The following is a 15,930-nucleotide window of genomic DNA, read 5'->3' on the forward strand; positions in this document are numbered from 1 at the left end:
ACGCAACCCAGTAAGACTAAGAAACGTCAAGAATCTTATAGAACTTCTGTTTGTAAACTAAGAATCAAGAAATTGGGCAAGTATATTATGGTCATATTGCCCTTGATGATTTCATAGAAGTTACCCTCATTATACCTCTGAGAAGAGTACAGGGCCGTGATTAATGATGTGCTACCTCGGTGGGCCCTCTTCGAGGCAGCCCTCACTGGCACCAGCTCTGCACACCGCAGCAGGCAGAGGAGAGGAAGCACATGCCTCAGCGTTCGGCTTAGAATTGATTTCCCACCTGATGGGAAAGTTAGGAGGCGTAATACCTACAGAAGAATAGAATACAAAAGGTCACTGGGCTTTGAGGGGAAAAGAAGCTATTAAAATTGTCAAACGTTAGTGAATCTACTGTCATCCTGTTTCTTTGACATTTTAAGGAGGAAGCTCTGCTCCCTGTGTAACAGGAATGGCAATTCCACCACAACTGCCTTGCCACCATGAACTGGGTTTGGGAGATGTGGAGTTACAGCCTTCATAGCTGATCTTTAAGAATAACGCTCTATGGTAACCAATTTACACAGGTAAAAGGTTGGGAGGAGAGCACACACAAGGGAGAGGAAGAGAAAGAAATGAAGAAAAAGAAAGTACGTGTGTGAACAGATTGCCCATCACTTAGATTCAAAGTAGATGGGTTTATTGGGAAGAAGGAAGGCACTGCTGGTGGCGGTACTTTTCCACAGAACAGGGTCAGGAGGGGAGAGATGCTTGGGAGGGGCGGCCATGGCCAGCACCCGTGACAGAGAGCATTATGTGGGCAGCGGGATGCTCTGCTGACCCAGCCGGTCCAAAGCAGACGAGCCAGCTGGTGAGCTGCTGCCAGCCAGAGGCAGCAGCAGGTAGAAACCCAGAGCCGGAGCCCCTGAAGAGTTCATGATTATCCATCTTCACTGGTGCATCAGCACATTTTCCATGTCCACTGCAGTGACGTGCTGACTTTGTACAGTGTCAGTTTGCGGTCACTGATACATCTTGTCCTCCATCACATACATACATATGCTTCTTCACTCTCTATTCAAATATTATCTTCAAAGGGGTCAAAATAGGGGCTTCCCTGGTGGCGCAGTGGTTGGGAGTCTGCCTGCCGATGCAGGGAACACGGGTTCGTGCCCCGGTCCGGGAAGATCCCACATGCCGCGGAGAGGCTGGGCCCGTGAGCCGTGGCCGCTGAGCCTGCGCGTCCGGAGCCTGTGCTCCGCAGCGGGAGAGGCCACGACAGTGAGAGGCCCGCGTACCGCAAAAAAAAAAAAAAAAAAAAAAAAAAAGTGTCAAAATAATTGAATGAGAGTGCAAGAATACCTTGTATTCATAGTCATTTTGCCTAAGCCAATGGAAGCATTCCTTTCTCATTTGTCTTGTCCTCCACACATTCTAGTAACTGTTTATTAAGGATCCATTCCCTTAGCCTATATATCCAAGTAATGCCTTTTATATCTTTTTTCCATCCTTGGCAAAGTGTTACATTATATCATTTCTCTGTACACATTAATCCATGGTACAATGTATACAGTCAAGGATTCCGCTCCTTAGTTTTTGGAAGATGTGGGAACATGTATCACATGGGTGAAGACTTGGACTTCTGCGTTGTCAGCATGTGTAACATAACAGAGTCCGTGTATCCACACTGGTGACTGCAAGGCATCCGCAAAGGAAACCTTATCTTGTTTTATTGCTTGCACTGAGTTATTTTTAAAGCAACAGGTAGGGAGGAAGAATAAGGGAGATGATTTTAACGTCATCACTTCTTATCAAGTGAGTATGTACAAGGTACTCTGCACATGTGCCGAACACTTAACCTACGTGATCTCACTTAATCATCAGGACAGCCTTATTAGGCACTCGTATTTCTCCATTATACAAAGAGGTTAAGTAACTAGTGCAACTAAGTAAGGCTGCTGGGATTTAAATTTGGGTAATCTCCTTCCAGAGTCCAGGCTGTAAACCAACACGTTATCTAGATTTGTATATGTAGGGAAAATGTTAGGACATATATCTTTGGTAGTTTGGAGGTGAAAAGACATCTAACTTCTTTCTCCTTTTTTCACTTAATGATATTTTTCACTGACTATTGTTATATTCCTTCCCACCGAGGGGCACTACTTCCACCACCTCCCACTTCCATTTCCATTAACCCTCACCAGCCTGAGTCCACTAGATTAGTGAGACTGTTGGTTCATCTTTGGCACATTGAGATTTTGAGCAGAGAGTCCAGCCTACTGCTCAGCTTTTGACCCTAGGCATGTCAAAAGAAGGCATTCGTGGGCTTCCCTGGTGGCGCAGTGGTTGAGAGTCTGCCTGCCGATGCAGGGGACGCAGGTTCGTGCCCTGGTCCGGGAAGATCCCGTATGCCGCGGAGCGGCTGGGCCCGTGAGCCATGGCCGCTGAGCCTGCGCGTCCGGAGCCTGTGCTCTGCAACGGGAGAGGCCACAACAGTGAGAGGCCCACATACTGGAAAAAAAAAAAAGAAGGCATTCGTCATGTTAAAGGACAGTCCTACTGATCAGTTACCTTCTACTTTAGAGAAATGTGTGGATCGATAAGGTATTTTGAGGCTACTGAGTACAAAAGAATAGAAATACAAAGAAATCTACACTGAGCCATACCACATCTGTGTGTAGGAGGTTTTAAAATTTTCTTTTTAATTTTGAAAGATCATTGACCTGTAAACCTATACTTGATTACATTTTAAGAACAACCTAAGCAACCCAGCACTGGAGACAGCCCTTAAAATCAGGGCCTCCCTGCTTATTCAGAAGTCATTTTAAGTGATTACCTTTGAGGCCCAGCACTTAAATATACACCACGTGATGATGCTGGTGAAGACTTGGCAAAGCCTCTTAACCAGCTACTACTGGATGCCGTGTAATAAAGCAGTTCGAGCAGCTATTTGAACACTATCTATATGTAGTTTGAAAGCCCTCCTTATGAGCGCTCTCTGTGGATACAGTAGGAAATAGATGGGCACCAGAACTAGTTTTAGATTTAAGAGTAGGCATTGAATACACCTACTTCCAGAGAGACCATTGACCATATCCAATACCCACTGGAAAATAAAAGAAAATCATATCTGAGTTAATAAATTACCTCTCTCTGTACACCCTACTCTCAACCCCAGCTTTTGTCATTTAGGTGCTTTTAATTCAGAGGGGTTTCTTTCAAAGTGTTAACTCCAGTTTAACTGTTTTTTATGGTGTCCGAGCAGAATCAGCCAATAACACCCTCCACCCCATTTAGACTTACCAAGAGCCACAGCAGATCGTATTGGGGTAAACCTTGCATTCCGTTCTTAAAAACTCCCAATCAATCGATAAGCTATGTTGACCTCCTCAAATACTAGCAGGAAAAAGACAGAGCACATAGCACCAAGGTTCCTGCTCTCCCCTACGTTTAAATGTTAAAAGTCAGAGATTTCTTTTTCACTTTAAGTGGTATTTACTTCACTTTACACTCTTACAGGAGCCCATAAGCCCTGGCATAAACTACAATACAGCAAAATGATCGTGGAAGAATAAGGATAAAAAGCTAGGATGGGAAGCATCTAAGAAATGATAAGCCAGTAGGATGAAATTAAGAGAACGAGAATAACTAATGGGGTGTGATGGGGCTAAGATGATGATAACAGGGTGGGAAATCATTGAAGAGGCAATGAGAGGGGGGTGGATGAGATGTTTAGCAATATAAATGGTCTTGTCAAAATGAGGGCAGAGTGCATTTACCCAGCTGTGAACAGTGTGATGAGAAAATATTAAGCTGAGTCATTTAAACAGTCTGCATAATAATTGTAATAAGAATAAAATAAGATAGATATAGTATAATATGGGACAGTGGTCTCCAACTGCTCTATAAATGCTGAAAGCAGTTTAGCTATTTATTTTCAAAGCTGGAAACTTAATACCAAATAACCAGTTGGAGGTTTAAAACATTTTTCTCCTTGACACTTGTGTAACTAAGACACAGTTTTTCACGGTGCTATTATTGACTTGTTCCATCTTAACGCACTTAGAAAATGTTGGCATTTAAGCCACACCTTTCATCCAAGAAAGGAAAGCTCACTCTTCAAGGAGACTGGGTTTTCTTAGTGTCCAGATGTATTGAGTGCCCAAATTCCAGGCAAAATCTACTCTTCTAAGCTTATGACACAAGATGGCAGGCAGATCAGATTTGAATGTGCACATATGCTTTTCTTTTTATGGTTTTGATTTTTGTTGATTTTCATTGATCACTGGTCTTTATCTAACCAAGCTGCTAGGAGGAATGTAGAAAAGTATTATGATTACATTACATTATAGGGTTTGGGGGTAGCAAGTAATGCATCCTATCCCTAATGCAACATTCTATCTTTCTGAAAGAGCCCCGGAGGAGGATTTAGAGTTAAACCTGGGTTTTGATGAGACAAGTAGAGGATACCTTAAAGCCTGAACTCTTTCAGCACGTTCAATTTATGGTCAGTAGCTTGGGGATGGGACTGCGAGCGACTCATAAGCTGAGACTCCAGCGTTTAAAAGAAAAGCACGTCTTACTGCTGAACAGGATGTGTCATCAAGCAAATCTGACTGGTGATCAAACTTAAGATGAGATCGTATTATCACAGGGGGGTGGGATGAAGGAAAAGACTAAAAATCAGATTTGATCATGCCAAGAAGCTTAGTGTCTTTGCATTACTCTTGCACTGATATCAGTAATGTGGAAGGAAAAATCTGAGGGAAAAATTGAATTAGTATTTACCAAAATAAATTTTCTAGATGCTTGGCTAAAGCTGATATGAACTGTAGGGCTTAAAGGGAGGAAAGGAGTCTTTAGTTACCACAGGGTCATCTGTCAAAAGTTAAAGAGCCCAGAACCAGGGCCAAGATGCATGACCTGAATTTGATCACTACTAATTTAAATACCCACAATACCAGCACCCCCCAAAATCTGTAATCTTGGTGGATTTTCCAGAGGAGGGCAGGATCCTGTTTGCAGGGTTACCACAATAAGGTGTTATCCCCTATTCTAGCTAATTTTTTTAAAGACTTTGGATGTTAAAGTTTACTAATAGCTCTCTGATAATTTAGTGTTGGCAGGAAGGACAGACAAACACTTTACAGGAGATATGATCTCATAGGCATGAAAATTCATCTGTTTTATAATTGTGAAGCTAAACATGAGTAAGATATATCTATATCTATCTATATAAATTCTCCATGATGCTTACTATTTTTTCCCCTTTAGAGCGTGTTTTACCCACAATCCCCCACCCCATTCAAGGTCAGTATGATTTTTATCGTTGTAGTTCTGTTGCTGGGTCATTCTCCATCACCTATAATGTGCAAAACACAAAAAGGGGGAAGCACCTTGACAAAATTCGCATACAAAAGGAATCATTTTTTTCTTTAAACCTTCAAAAAAAGGTCAATCGATTGCCCTCACACTAGTTGAAAGGCAGGTAACTGGTCTGTCTGTACCTGACCTAACTTCAAGTTGGTCACTAACTGAGGAGACAGTGCTAAACTCAGACAGCAATTTTTTGTTCTATTAATACATATTACAGGTAACTATGAACTCACATATTTGGAACACAGCCGGTTAAATTCTGTAGCTCACAAAAATATGAATCCTGTAACTGACCACCTTATACAATCCAAATCTGAAGTCATTTGTATTACTTGTAAAAATGAATTTATCTATTACCAAAGGTTGAACTCAGCCAGATTACAAGGACATTACCTTTTCTTAAAATCTTGGCCAATTTGGGGGCGTTTCCTTTTAAACATAACTATTTCAGAAAACACAAATAAGAAAACAAGGTAATCATTCCATATTCCTTCTCGCAGAAATTTCTACACACTCAAATTAAATTTTGCCTTCTACATCACGTTTAGCTGCAAGTGCAGTGCAGCCCCGACCTTCTAGCTTAAGGGCATTTAAAGGCAAATTGGCAAATAAAATTAAAACAATAAAAAAACCTGAAATGAAACCAACCTACCATTGAAATTAAATTCCAGAAAAAGTGATTTGCAAATAACACTCAAAGACTTGAGAAAAAATGGAAAGTAGGCCATGTGGAGCCTAGTGTGGAAAAAATAAATCCAATTAAACAAGATTGTCGTATACACTCTAAAGGAAATGTGCTCAGAATTAAAGGTAGGAAGCTGCTGTTTTATAAGTTTGAAGACGGATCATGTTTCATTAACACTTGTCCAAACTAAAAATTAGGCCAGAATTGGGTGTAGATATGGAGAGTGTCAATAATGTGATGTTTTGCGTATGTATGTATTCACATATATGCAAACTTCCTTTAATTACATTAGAAATGAGAATTGCACGGTTTCAAGGATCAACTAGACAGATTAATAAAAGAATTATTCTTAAATTTGAAGTAGGGGCCAGACTATTTTTAGAAGAACTCTGTTGAATAAAATTCTTCCCTAAAACATTGATGAAACCTGTTTCTTATCCCAGTCACTAAAAATAAGACTGTTAGAATGTGCCTGTTTTTTAGACTTGACAAGAAACTCAGTGTTCATGGAAAGCATCCCATTTTGAATTCCTGACATGCCACAGTCATTTTAAAACATTTATCTTCTACTGTTGCTGCAGAGATTGACACCATTTTATCATGTTGCCATCTTGCAAATATCTTGATGTGACAAACATGCACATATGCGTTTGTCCCAGTGGGTAACATTTTCAAAGAGGTCATGCTCCATCCAAGATGGGCTTTGTACAGTGTCACTATTACTCAAGGTATCCTTTGTGAGAGCAGTTCTACAGCCACAAAGTCAAATATTTTATCTGATCACTCTTTATGATATATATAACATTGAACAAAATGAAGCCAGACACTTCACAAAGGACAGCTGTTTGATATTGAAAAACAATTTGGACCAGGATGGAGCATGTGTGATTTTGTTGAACTTGTTATTTTCCCACAAACAGAACTGTTGATTGGAGAATGACCCTAGTTTGATTTTACATTGTAGATGGACTGTTGTAGATAGCTTCCATAGATCCAGTAGTTTTAGAGAATATAGTTTATCTTACTACTAATACTTAGGGCTTCTGCTCGTAGAAATTGAAAAGCTGTTCATGGAGACTTGGGGTAGCTGGTGAGAGAGGTCGTTAAGTTTCCTGTTCCTTACAAGGACTTTACTTTCTAGAATCAAATCTGTTTTCTTCTCTTCTTTCCAATCAAGATGGCAGCCCATGGAAAAAAATACTAACATATGGGATCCTTAACCCTTTTTATAGTACCGAAATATCTAAGAAAAGCTGACTGCCTCACTGTGGTCATAACTATAACATGAGACACCTTCATTTAATTAAGTATTATATATTGTCATCATCTATGTGCAATCCTACCTTTCCCTCCTACAGTGTGAAGATGTCTATAAGCAGATGGTTGATGCAAGTGGTTTGAAGGATTTTGAGCCAATTAATTTTCATAAGGTGTTTTGAAAGTAGGAGAAAGTCCCCAAGCTCCTTTTCTCTCCTCCCATCATAAAAAAGGAGAACTTTCCCTCCTATTTTCCAATAACAGGAACACATGTTTAATTTCAGCTACTTCATTGTTAATATCTCTCTTTGGAGGGTCTCCCCTCCTACCCCCTCTCTACATGGCCCATCAAGGTGACTGGGGATAAACAGCACAGTTGCAGCAGGAATGCAGTCCTAAACCTCTTCAAGCTGTGATTAAAAAAAAAAAGGCTCAGTAAATCAAATGTGTTTCCCTCGGGTTTCCTTCATCACATTGCTTGATTTTCTGCAGTGATAATAATAATACTGGAATTACACCAAAGGACAATTTATATTGTCTGCGGCCAATCAGAAATTTTCAAACTTCCTTTCCTCTTATGCCAAAAACAAAACAAAACAAAAAAATCAGGGTGCTTCCCTGCTCCTTAATTTAAAAGATAAATAAAAAAATAATAAAATAGTGTGCCATTTTTTATGTTTCTGATAGGTGTTTTTTTCCATTAATTTTAATTTAGGTTTATTTATTCTGAAATGAGTCCTGAATTGCCTATATTTTGCATAACTACCCCTGACTACATCGCTGCAGAAAATCCACTGAATTGTAAAATGAGGAAAGAGCCAGCTCTAAGTGTCTGAGGGAACTTTTCTCACTTTGTTAGTCTCAAGTCATTTCCCGAGGGCTCTGAATACTGAGAATCGGGTAACATTGCTCCCGTCTCCTCCCTACGCACAGCCCCTCATGACGGACGTGCACCAGAGATGCTCTCACATTTAAAAGGACCGCAGGTGCAGAATGAGGTGATGAAACCAGCCTCCCGAAGTAAAAATAAAGGGAAAGAAGAGAAAAGGACAAGAACAAACCACCGTTGTGTGTTTATCACCCTCAAGTGAAGAATTCCCTCGAGCTCAAGGCTCTCTGGCCACAATTGCTGCCACTTAAAAAAAAAAAAAATTAATAACCCTGGAATCTGTCTACCCTGTTTGCCTCCTATCTGATTATTTATTCCAAGTGAACAGCCTTTCCATTCACTAACCCCGTGTGGCTAGTAGGTTTGGGAAATGTTTGAGATTATCTTCCAGGTTCAGGCACGGCACTGGGTTTGTTCACAGCTGCTTGCCATTCCGTTCCTGTTTTTCCATTGATAAAACACATTGTGCATGGCTGGGTTTGCATGATTAATACAGCTGTCTAAAGCTCACTCTGAAAACAAAACACGCCCCACAATTAAAGTAAAAAAAAAAAATTAATGTCCACAAACAAACCAGGCTTGCAGAAATCTGCACTCCTCCTGGCCTGCTTCCTCCCACAGGGAGACTGGTGTTGCTGTGGGTGTGCCTGACATCTGAACAGCCAGATTCTGTCTCTAGAAAGAGGAGGAGATGTACCTGTCCTCAGCTGGCACTCCCAGGAATGGGTTCTCAAATCAGACTCCACTGGCAAGGAAGGAAAACAGGGAGAAAAATCCTACAAAGATCCCATGCTGTGAAGGTGGCTGGACTATATCCCTACAGCTTCATTTATTTTCTGTAGGATATAATCCCAGGGATCAATGAGAGAATACTTCTTTTCAGCTCCTTATTATAATGGCAGTTTTACCTTGTCTAATAAAATATGGTAATAATAATAATAGCCAACATAGATAGTGGGCTTCTCATGTAATAGAGTTCTAAGGGCTTTTGCATGTATTAATCCAATTAGTCCCTGCACCCCTAGGAAACTAACATGCACCTTCTCCTACACTTTTAATCATGAGAGTACACCCAAATTCCAATCTACTCCTTGCTGCACCCAGGCACATATATAAATCTATAGTACATTATAAATAACCATTATGTATGCATTCATGGTCATTAGATATGTATTAGATATACCTGTCTAATGAACTTTAAACACTCGTCTAATTTATTTTATGTATTATAATTCTTATAATGTATAATACAGTTGCCTTACAATCCATACACTTTTACAAAGTCCATTTCCAGACCCATTCAACACACAGAGTTGTATGCCCAACTCACGCAGAGATTTGAAAGCTTCCATCTTTAAAAAACATGAGCGGAGCTGTCTGGCATCGGCACATCTAATTTCACACACTTATTCAGGCTGATTTACATACACACCTCTATTAATCATGGATAATTACTAGCATTGTTCTCTTTAATTCAGTTTTTCCAACTGTGAAATGGGAAAGAAATTATATTTTTCATGCCTACAAGCTCAAATGGTGTTTTAAATAATATATAAAATAGAACTTCAATTTCCTAGAAAGAAAGCATATTGAATGCAAAATGATCATATTCAGATACACATATGTCTTATAATTTTTAAAGATGTACTTAGAGTTAAAGATGTACTTGTATCATGGGTCACGTTGCCTGGATATTAGTTAGATAAAAGTTCGGTTTGACTTCATTATAGTTTGACGTATTTCGGATTCTAGGGATGTCTGAGATGCCCACACTGCTAACAAGTTTAAATAGAGAAGTATCCCAAGGTCAGAGAAAGAAGATTTTCATTATTTTTTCACCACCATCATAATACTACACTTAAGAGGAGCTGCCAGGTACACAGTTCCCTACTGTGTGACACACACTCATACACTCATGCACTTGCTGTCGATGCCCGTATGCACATTGCCACCTGTCAGACTAATCCATAATGATCGATCTAAAGAACCTGCCCTTTATTTCTGCTCAAAGGTGTAAAGCATGTCCTAGGAAAGCCTTCAGTGTTTAAGTACATTTCTCCTTTCCCACTAGGTGATGGAAACAAGGGTCTTGTTTTTTTTAATAGAACTTAGGTAGCCACGTCAACACAAATTTACAGCAGAATCATGGGCCCTGATTAACACAATGAAGATGATTAAGAGTTGACATGAATACCTGACAACCACCCTCTGACTCCTTTAACGGGAACAGGAGTCTGACTTCCTCCCGGTCTATCCCAAGTGGGATATAGTTGTGCCAATACTTCACCTAGAATCAATACTGCACCAGCCAATTCAACGATTTAGGCCCAGCTGTAATAGGTAGCCCAAACCACTGATTTAGACCCAGTTGTAACAAGCACTTCTCTCTGTTGAATCCACTTCTGTGTTTTGCTCTTTCACCTTTTCATTCTTCCTTCTGCCCTGTTTCCTAAATGGTTCTTGTTCTCTCCCTGTTAAAATTTTCTAGCAAGAATAATTCTGAAATTTATTCACGCTCTTATTTAAATGTCCAACAGAAGCTTGGAAGTGTTACCTCTCTCAGAATTTACATTTAGCTTCAAGCTAAATGGCTAAAAATCCTACAGCATCAATTTAAAGGAAGGAGAATTTTTAGCCCTGGGACTCTTTTCTGATGCCTTTTCCTATTTTCCTAGTCTGGATCTGCCTACATCAGTCAGCCTTTCCTGGTGATCTCCCTGTATTTATGCCTTGCTGTGCTATTTAGATTTCTAGAGCCAGCAGGGACTTGAAGATGAATATATATTTTTTAAATCCAAGCTCCCACTAAATTTTAATTTGATGGAAATATTTCTCTTCTATGAGCTATATGAGAAAAAAAAATCTTTCAAAGTAACAATTACATTTTGGGATTAAGTTTGAGTAATTGACAGTCTTGTCTTTTTAATTAAAAGGAAGAAAGCTGCCTAAGAAGAGCTCAGTGAGATTTGCAGCAGAAAATGTTAGCATGCTGCCCCAAAGGGTGAGAAGACCAGGATCCTGAATGGACAGAAAGTGCTGGTGCAGGTCCCTCTGGCCTTTAAAGAGCTCGCCTCGGTGTTTGCCAGAGTGTGACATTTAGCAGGAGGTAGCAGTGTGCTGTGAGGAGCGTTGCTGGGTGTAGCCAGGAAGGAGGTCCTTTCACTGGAAGCTTCGCTCTAGGTTCAGAGACATGATACAGATCAAGAGTCCTTAAAGGAAGTGGCACTACTTAAGAGTTAAAAAAGAAAGAATACATATTCTTCCAAGAATTCAATCATCAATGCAGTCTCAGCCCCTGACAAATTTCATAGTATAGCCCTGCAAACGTATAATCTTTAATTTTCGTCTGCCCCGTGGCTCCCTCTTTCCTTTTCACCTGAATTTCTTATTCCTGTTATCTGTATTTCTTGCTCTTCTTTTTCTCTACATTTTCCACCATATTCACCTTGCATTATGCATACACTCTCTCTTTGACATCCTTCAAATAAAACCATAGACAAAGTTTTGATGTTGTTAACATTCACTTCTAAACACTGGTTACCAGCCATGCAAGCACCACAAAGCCATTATCGCATCTATCTGGAGGAAACATCTCCTTCTGAAGAGGCAAGATACAAATTAACCTTAGTAACAACTTCTCTTACACAGTCACTCCGTCCCCACAATGTTCTTTCATCAGCACAAGTTATTTGTAGGTATTAAACAAGCACTTCCATAAGGGAAAAAAAAATCAGCTTAAGGGGTCCCACCTTACATCTCCCCTTGTATACTGTGGTGAAGAAACACACCTGCCAAGTCAGAACACAGCATAACATAATGAGTTTGGAATTCCAACTTAAGGTGTTCATTTGTACACAGGTATATGATGGGAGTAGGCAGACCCCTCACTAGGACTCCACTGTGAAGTGTCAGCTATAGCCACCGCAAATCAGCAGGGGGGAGAGACCTTACCAGTCATTTATCACGCTTCCTAATTGGACCCTGGGGAGTCGAGCACTGCCATAGTTGACTGCACTATTTTACTCATCACAATGCTGATTGTAAAAGAAAACACTTCCGACATCTCTGTAACACATGTGTACGTTTCAATACCTAGACATTACCATTAACAGAGTGTCTTTGCTATACATCACAGCTATCAGTCCATTCTACTTTATCTGCCCCATCCTCACAAGGGAGATTCTGCCTCAACCACTCACGTTCCAAACCTTGCAGTTCCGGTAGGACTTTTAACTGCCTAAGAGGATATTGTTTGGGGCAACAGTAGCGTCCTGTGTTTTCAAAAGATTAAAAAAAAAAAAGCAGTAAGAGATAACTGGGCCTTGAGATAACTGAGCACCCATTCTGGGCATCGTCCCATCCCCTGTAGCCCGCACGGCACCAGCATGCCCAGCCATGTTCTATGTTGGAAAGTTTCGTGGCCATTCTAAAGCGCTTTCTCAATTGTCCATGTGAATGTTTGGAGGGCAGAAGCGACTAAGAAAAAAAGGAAAGAAAGAAGGAAAAGCAGTAGCTTGCACTTCTCTTTGTTGAATTGCAAGTTAGAGAGTAACTTGGGAGATTTGTTCTCTTTTCTTCCCTGGAGTTCCTGAATACAGGTAAGTTCATTGTTGAAAGCTGCTTACTTCGCGTGGCAGTGCTGAAAAAGATGGCACGCGCTCATGCATTGGAGGTTGGTCTTCCCTAAGGACCAGCCCTCCCATTCTGCCATTAAATGAATAGTGTCGCTTGTTCTGCATTTAGATGTACTCTCCACTTGCTTTTGCTTTGTAAAGTTCCTTTCAGAGTCCATGTTTTCTTTTCCTCTGATTTCTAACCATGAGGAACACAAGAAATAAACTTCATTCTCAACGGGCAGTGCACACTAGTTTCTGGCCCAGATGAAGTTCATTTAACAATACACGATATTTTGATTACACTGTTCATTCCCTCAAAAAAAAAAAAAAAGTACTATCCTAGTACTTTTTATGTGCCAAGCTCTCAGCTGGATCTTGGGAAACACTGTGGAGAGCAAACCAGACACGGCCTCAGCACTAATAGAGCTTACAGACCAGACGGGGCAGTAGATCAGATGAATTAAGCAACTCTGCTATGTTGAGGAAACCTGTGTGGTATATGGGGAGCACAGAACAGGGGCACCTTAGCTAACCTGGACCGGTCAGAGAGGCTTCCAGGTGAAAGTGAAGTTCAAAATTAAGGCAGAAAGGAGAGAAGGGAGAGAGGAGCAGAACATCCCAGGAATGCAGAGATCTAGAATCCAGAGAGAGCTGAACAATATGGTCTAATGAATTTTTAAAATCTGAAAAAAAAATACATTTTTCCCTAATAGTGTCTTACTTTTCCTTGTTTGCGTCTGTCCTGTTTAAAAGAAAAGTGATAAACCAGTGGAGTTAAAAGAGAGGAGATGGGCATTTCTACCCCTGTTACACATTTAAGACAAGAAACAGCACCTGTCCGCCTGATTGTACAGATATGTACGGATAGCGTATACTGTGTGGTAGGTGGTGTTATAGAGGTGAGTTTCCTGGAGGATGCTGAGAGCCTATTATCTAGCAGAACATCTAGAGAAAACTTTCAGCCTCTCAACAAGGAGGTTTGATAGTAGGTTTTTATTTTAGTTGTAGGAACGGTCAGGTCGCATGGAGCCATTTGCGTTTTCCAGCAGCTGCTCTAGAACCTGGCGATGATGCTATGTTTGGAGTCGGTGACGTAGCAGGAATGACAGATAAATCACTGAGGCGTCCTGGCGCTCCAAGTAGTACAGTCACTGCGAAGGGCCCAGAGCAGAACCACCGCTTTCACCAAATTCTGCCCTGCGGCGGTCAGTGCCGCAGATGCAGGCCCTAGGGTAACTCTGAGCATACCACCTTTTTTTACTCCCTTATCTTCCCTTATTTCCAATAAATAATCCCTTATTTCCAAGCGCCTTAACATCCCAGGAAATCTCACAAATTCACTTGTTATCTCTGCATTCAAATGCCATAGGCTAGTTACCTTGTTTCGTGGTATTTGAATGTTTTTGATTTTGAAACTTGCAAAATGAAAACACATCTTACGTGGATTAAAGACCATCTTGAATCCCTTAGAATTTAAATCTAAAATGTATTCTAAAACGGATCTGCAATTCACAATTTAGAGCATAGAAGTAGAGAGAAAGAAAACCAGACAGGAGGAAAATCTCTAGAGACCGACCCAAACCTGTACTTTTTAAATCCTTTTTTAGCAAGTTAAATACATGAAGGCACAAAAGGCTTCAAATATACATAAAATGTATATTTTTAAACACGGAAAATATAATCTACTTTGCCCCAACAATAAGTAGATTCAGGGCTGGGAGATAGCTCTTTATGAAATGTGATGATTGTTCTTAATTCCATCAAGGGGCAAAGGCCACGATTTTACCTACAGGTGCAATGGGCATGTTCCAGGCTCAAGGGCAGAAGCACATGTTTCTTCTTTAAGACGGAAGGTTCATGTCTGGCCCTAATACCTTACTGAGAGCCGATTCAAACAAATTTGCTTCTGGAGTTTTTCTATCTTATGCATATTTTCAGGTGGAGTGGCCCAGGGAAACTCCTTTATTAAACTTAGCCCATTGGGCATTCTCTAACATTTTAATTCACTGATTATTAAAAATTAAACCTCTCAGGCTAAATAAGAAATCTGCAGGATTTGCGAAGGCTGACTTTGCTGTAAGAGACTTAATGAAACCCTCTCTTTATGTCAGGAGTGCTTAGTGAGTCTGTACTCTCTGGAACCATCCATATCACAACTGAGCAGAGCCCGTAGCAGTTAAAGTTAATTCGTGCATCTCTACTCACTCTACAGGGCAATTACTTCAAGCGTGCAGTCAGAAGGACCTCATAGACCCATATATTACATTTCCCATTGCATTGTCACTTCATGCTGTAAAGACGATGTTCCTTATAGAAGTCAGACCTCACCTATCTTAGCTTCTCTTTAGTTTTACTGTATGATACCAGCCAACTAAAAAGTGGAGGAAAACATTCATTCTCTTTGTAATGATGTCAACCCAAAGCTAAAGAATCAGAAATTGATTATTTTCTTTTCCCCAGATTTAGAGGTTTTTTAAAAAAATGCATTGATTTGTTTTTATAAGTAGTTTTCCATTCTGATAATAAATGTTATGTATTCTCATTATGGAAGAATATGAAAATATATGAAACTATAAAGAAGAAAATAAAGATTATATATAATCTCTCTCCCCAGAGATAGCACCATTAATAATGATATAAACAAATGTTTCATCTGAATGTTGGAGCTGTCAGTGTACTGTGAAATATTCAGGTTAAAACACCTAACCTGTTCTCCTTTTTCTGCCCTCTCTGAGGCTGGGCCTGTTCCTGTGGCTTGCTCAAGGTCACAGAAGAGGCAGGTCCAGGAGCAGTGTTCCTGCCCCCAAGCCAGTGCTCTCTCCACAGGCACAAGCGCTCTCTCAACTCTTCCAAGTCCTAAGTCAAACCTGACTCGTTTTACAAGCGATTTCCCTTGTGGATTTCCTGGAGAAAATTCCCTCCAGGATTTCCAGTAAAAGTCCTCCTTTCAGATGTGGGTCCTCCTACGCTCTCTCTCTAAATTGGGGTATTAATACAAATTTGTCTTTTTTGAATGAAATGACCTTTTATTGTAAAAATATTTTCTCCAATTCTCTTTAGTATCGAATGTTTAGTTAGTAGAGGGTTGGTTCACTAATTGATGAGAATAAGGAATGAGTCTCAAT

General features: G+C 40.3%; 1 protein-coding gene across 2 annotated transcripts in view; it reads left to right on the forward strand.

The window, feature by feature from the left end:
• The window catches only part of LSAMP (limbic system associated membrane protein), a 649,641-nt gene that overhangs the window by 616,843 nt on the left and 16,868 nt on the right, over positions 1-15,930 (forward strand). Inside the window, exon 7 of one of the 2 annotated variants that reach the window (XM_060150589.1) lies at positions 5,257-5,292. The exons of the other annotated variant lie outside the window; for it this stretch is intronic. Coding sequence (XP_060006572.1) covers positions 5,257-5,292 — 36 coding nt within the window. The remainder of the gene's footprint in view (positions 1-5,256; positions 5,293-15,930) is intronic. 2 annotated transcript variants of the gene reach the window in all.

The sequence above is a fragment of the Lagenorhynchus albirostris genome, chromosome 5, assembly GCF_949774975.1.
Source record: "Lagenorhynchus albirostris chromosome 5, mLagAlb1.1, whole genome shotgun sequence".
Lineage (NCBI taxonomy): Eukaryota > Metazoa > Chordata > Mammalia > Artiodactyla > Delphinidae > Lagenorhynchus > Lagenorhynchus albirostris.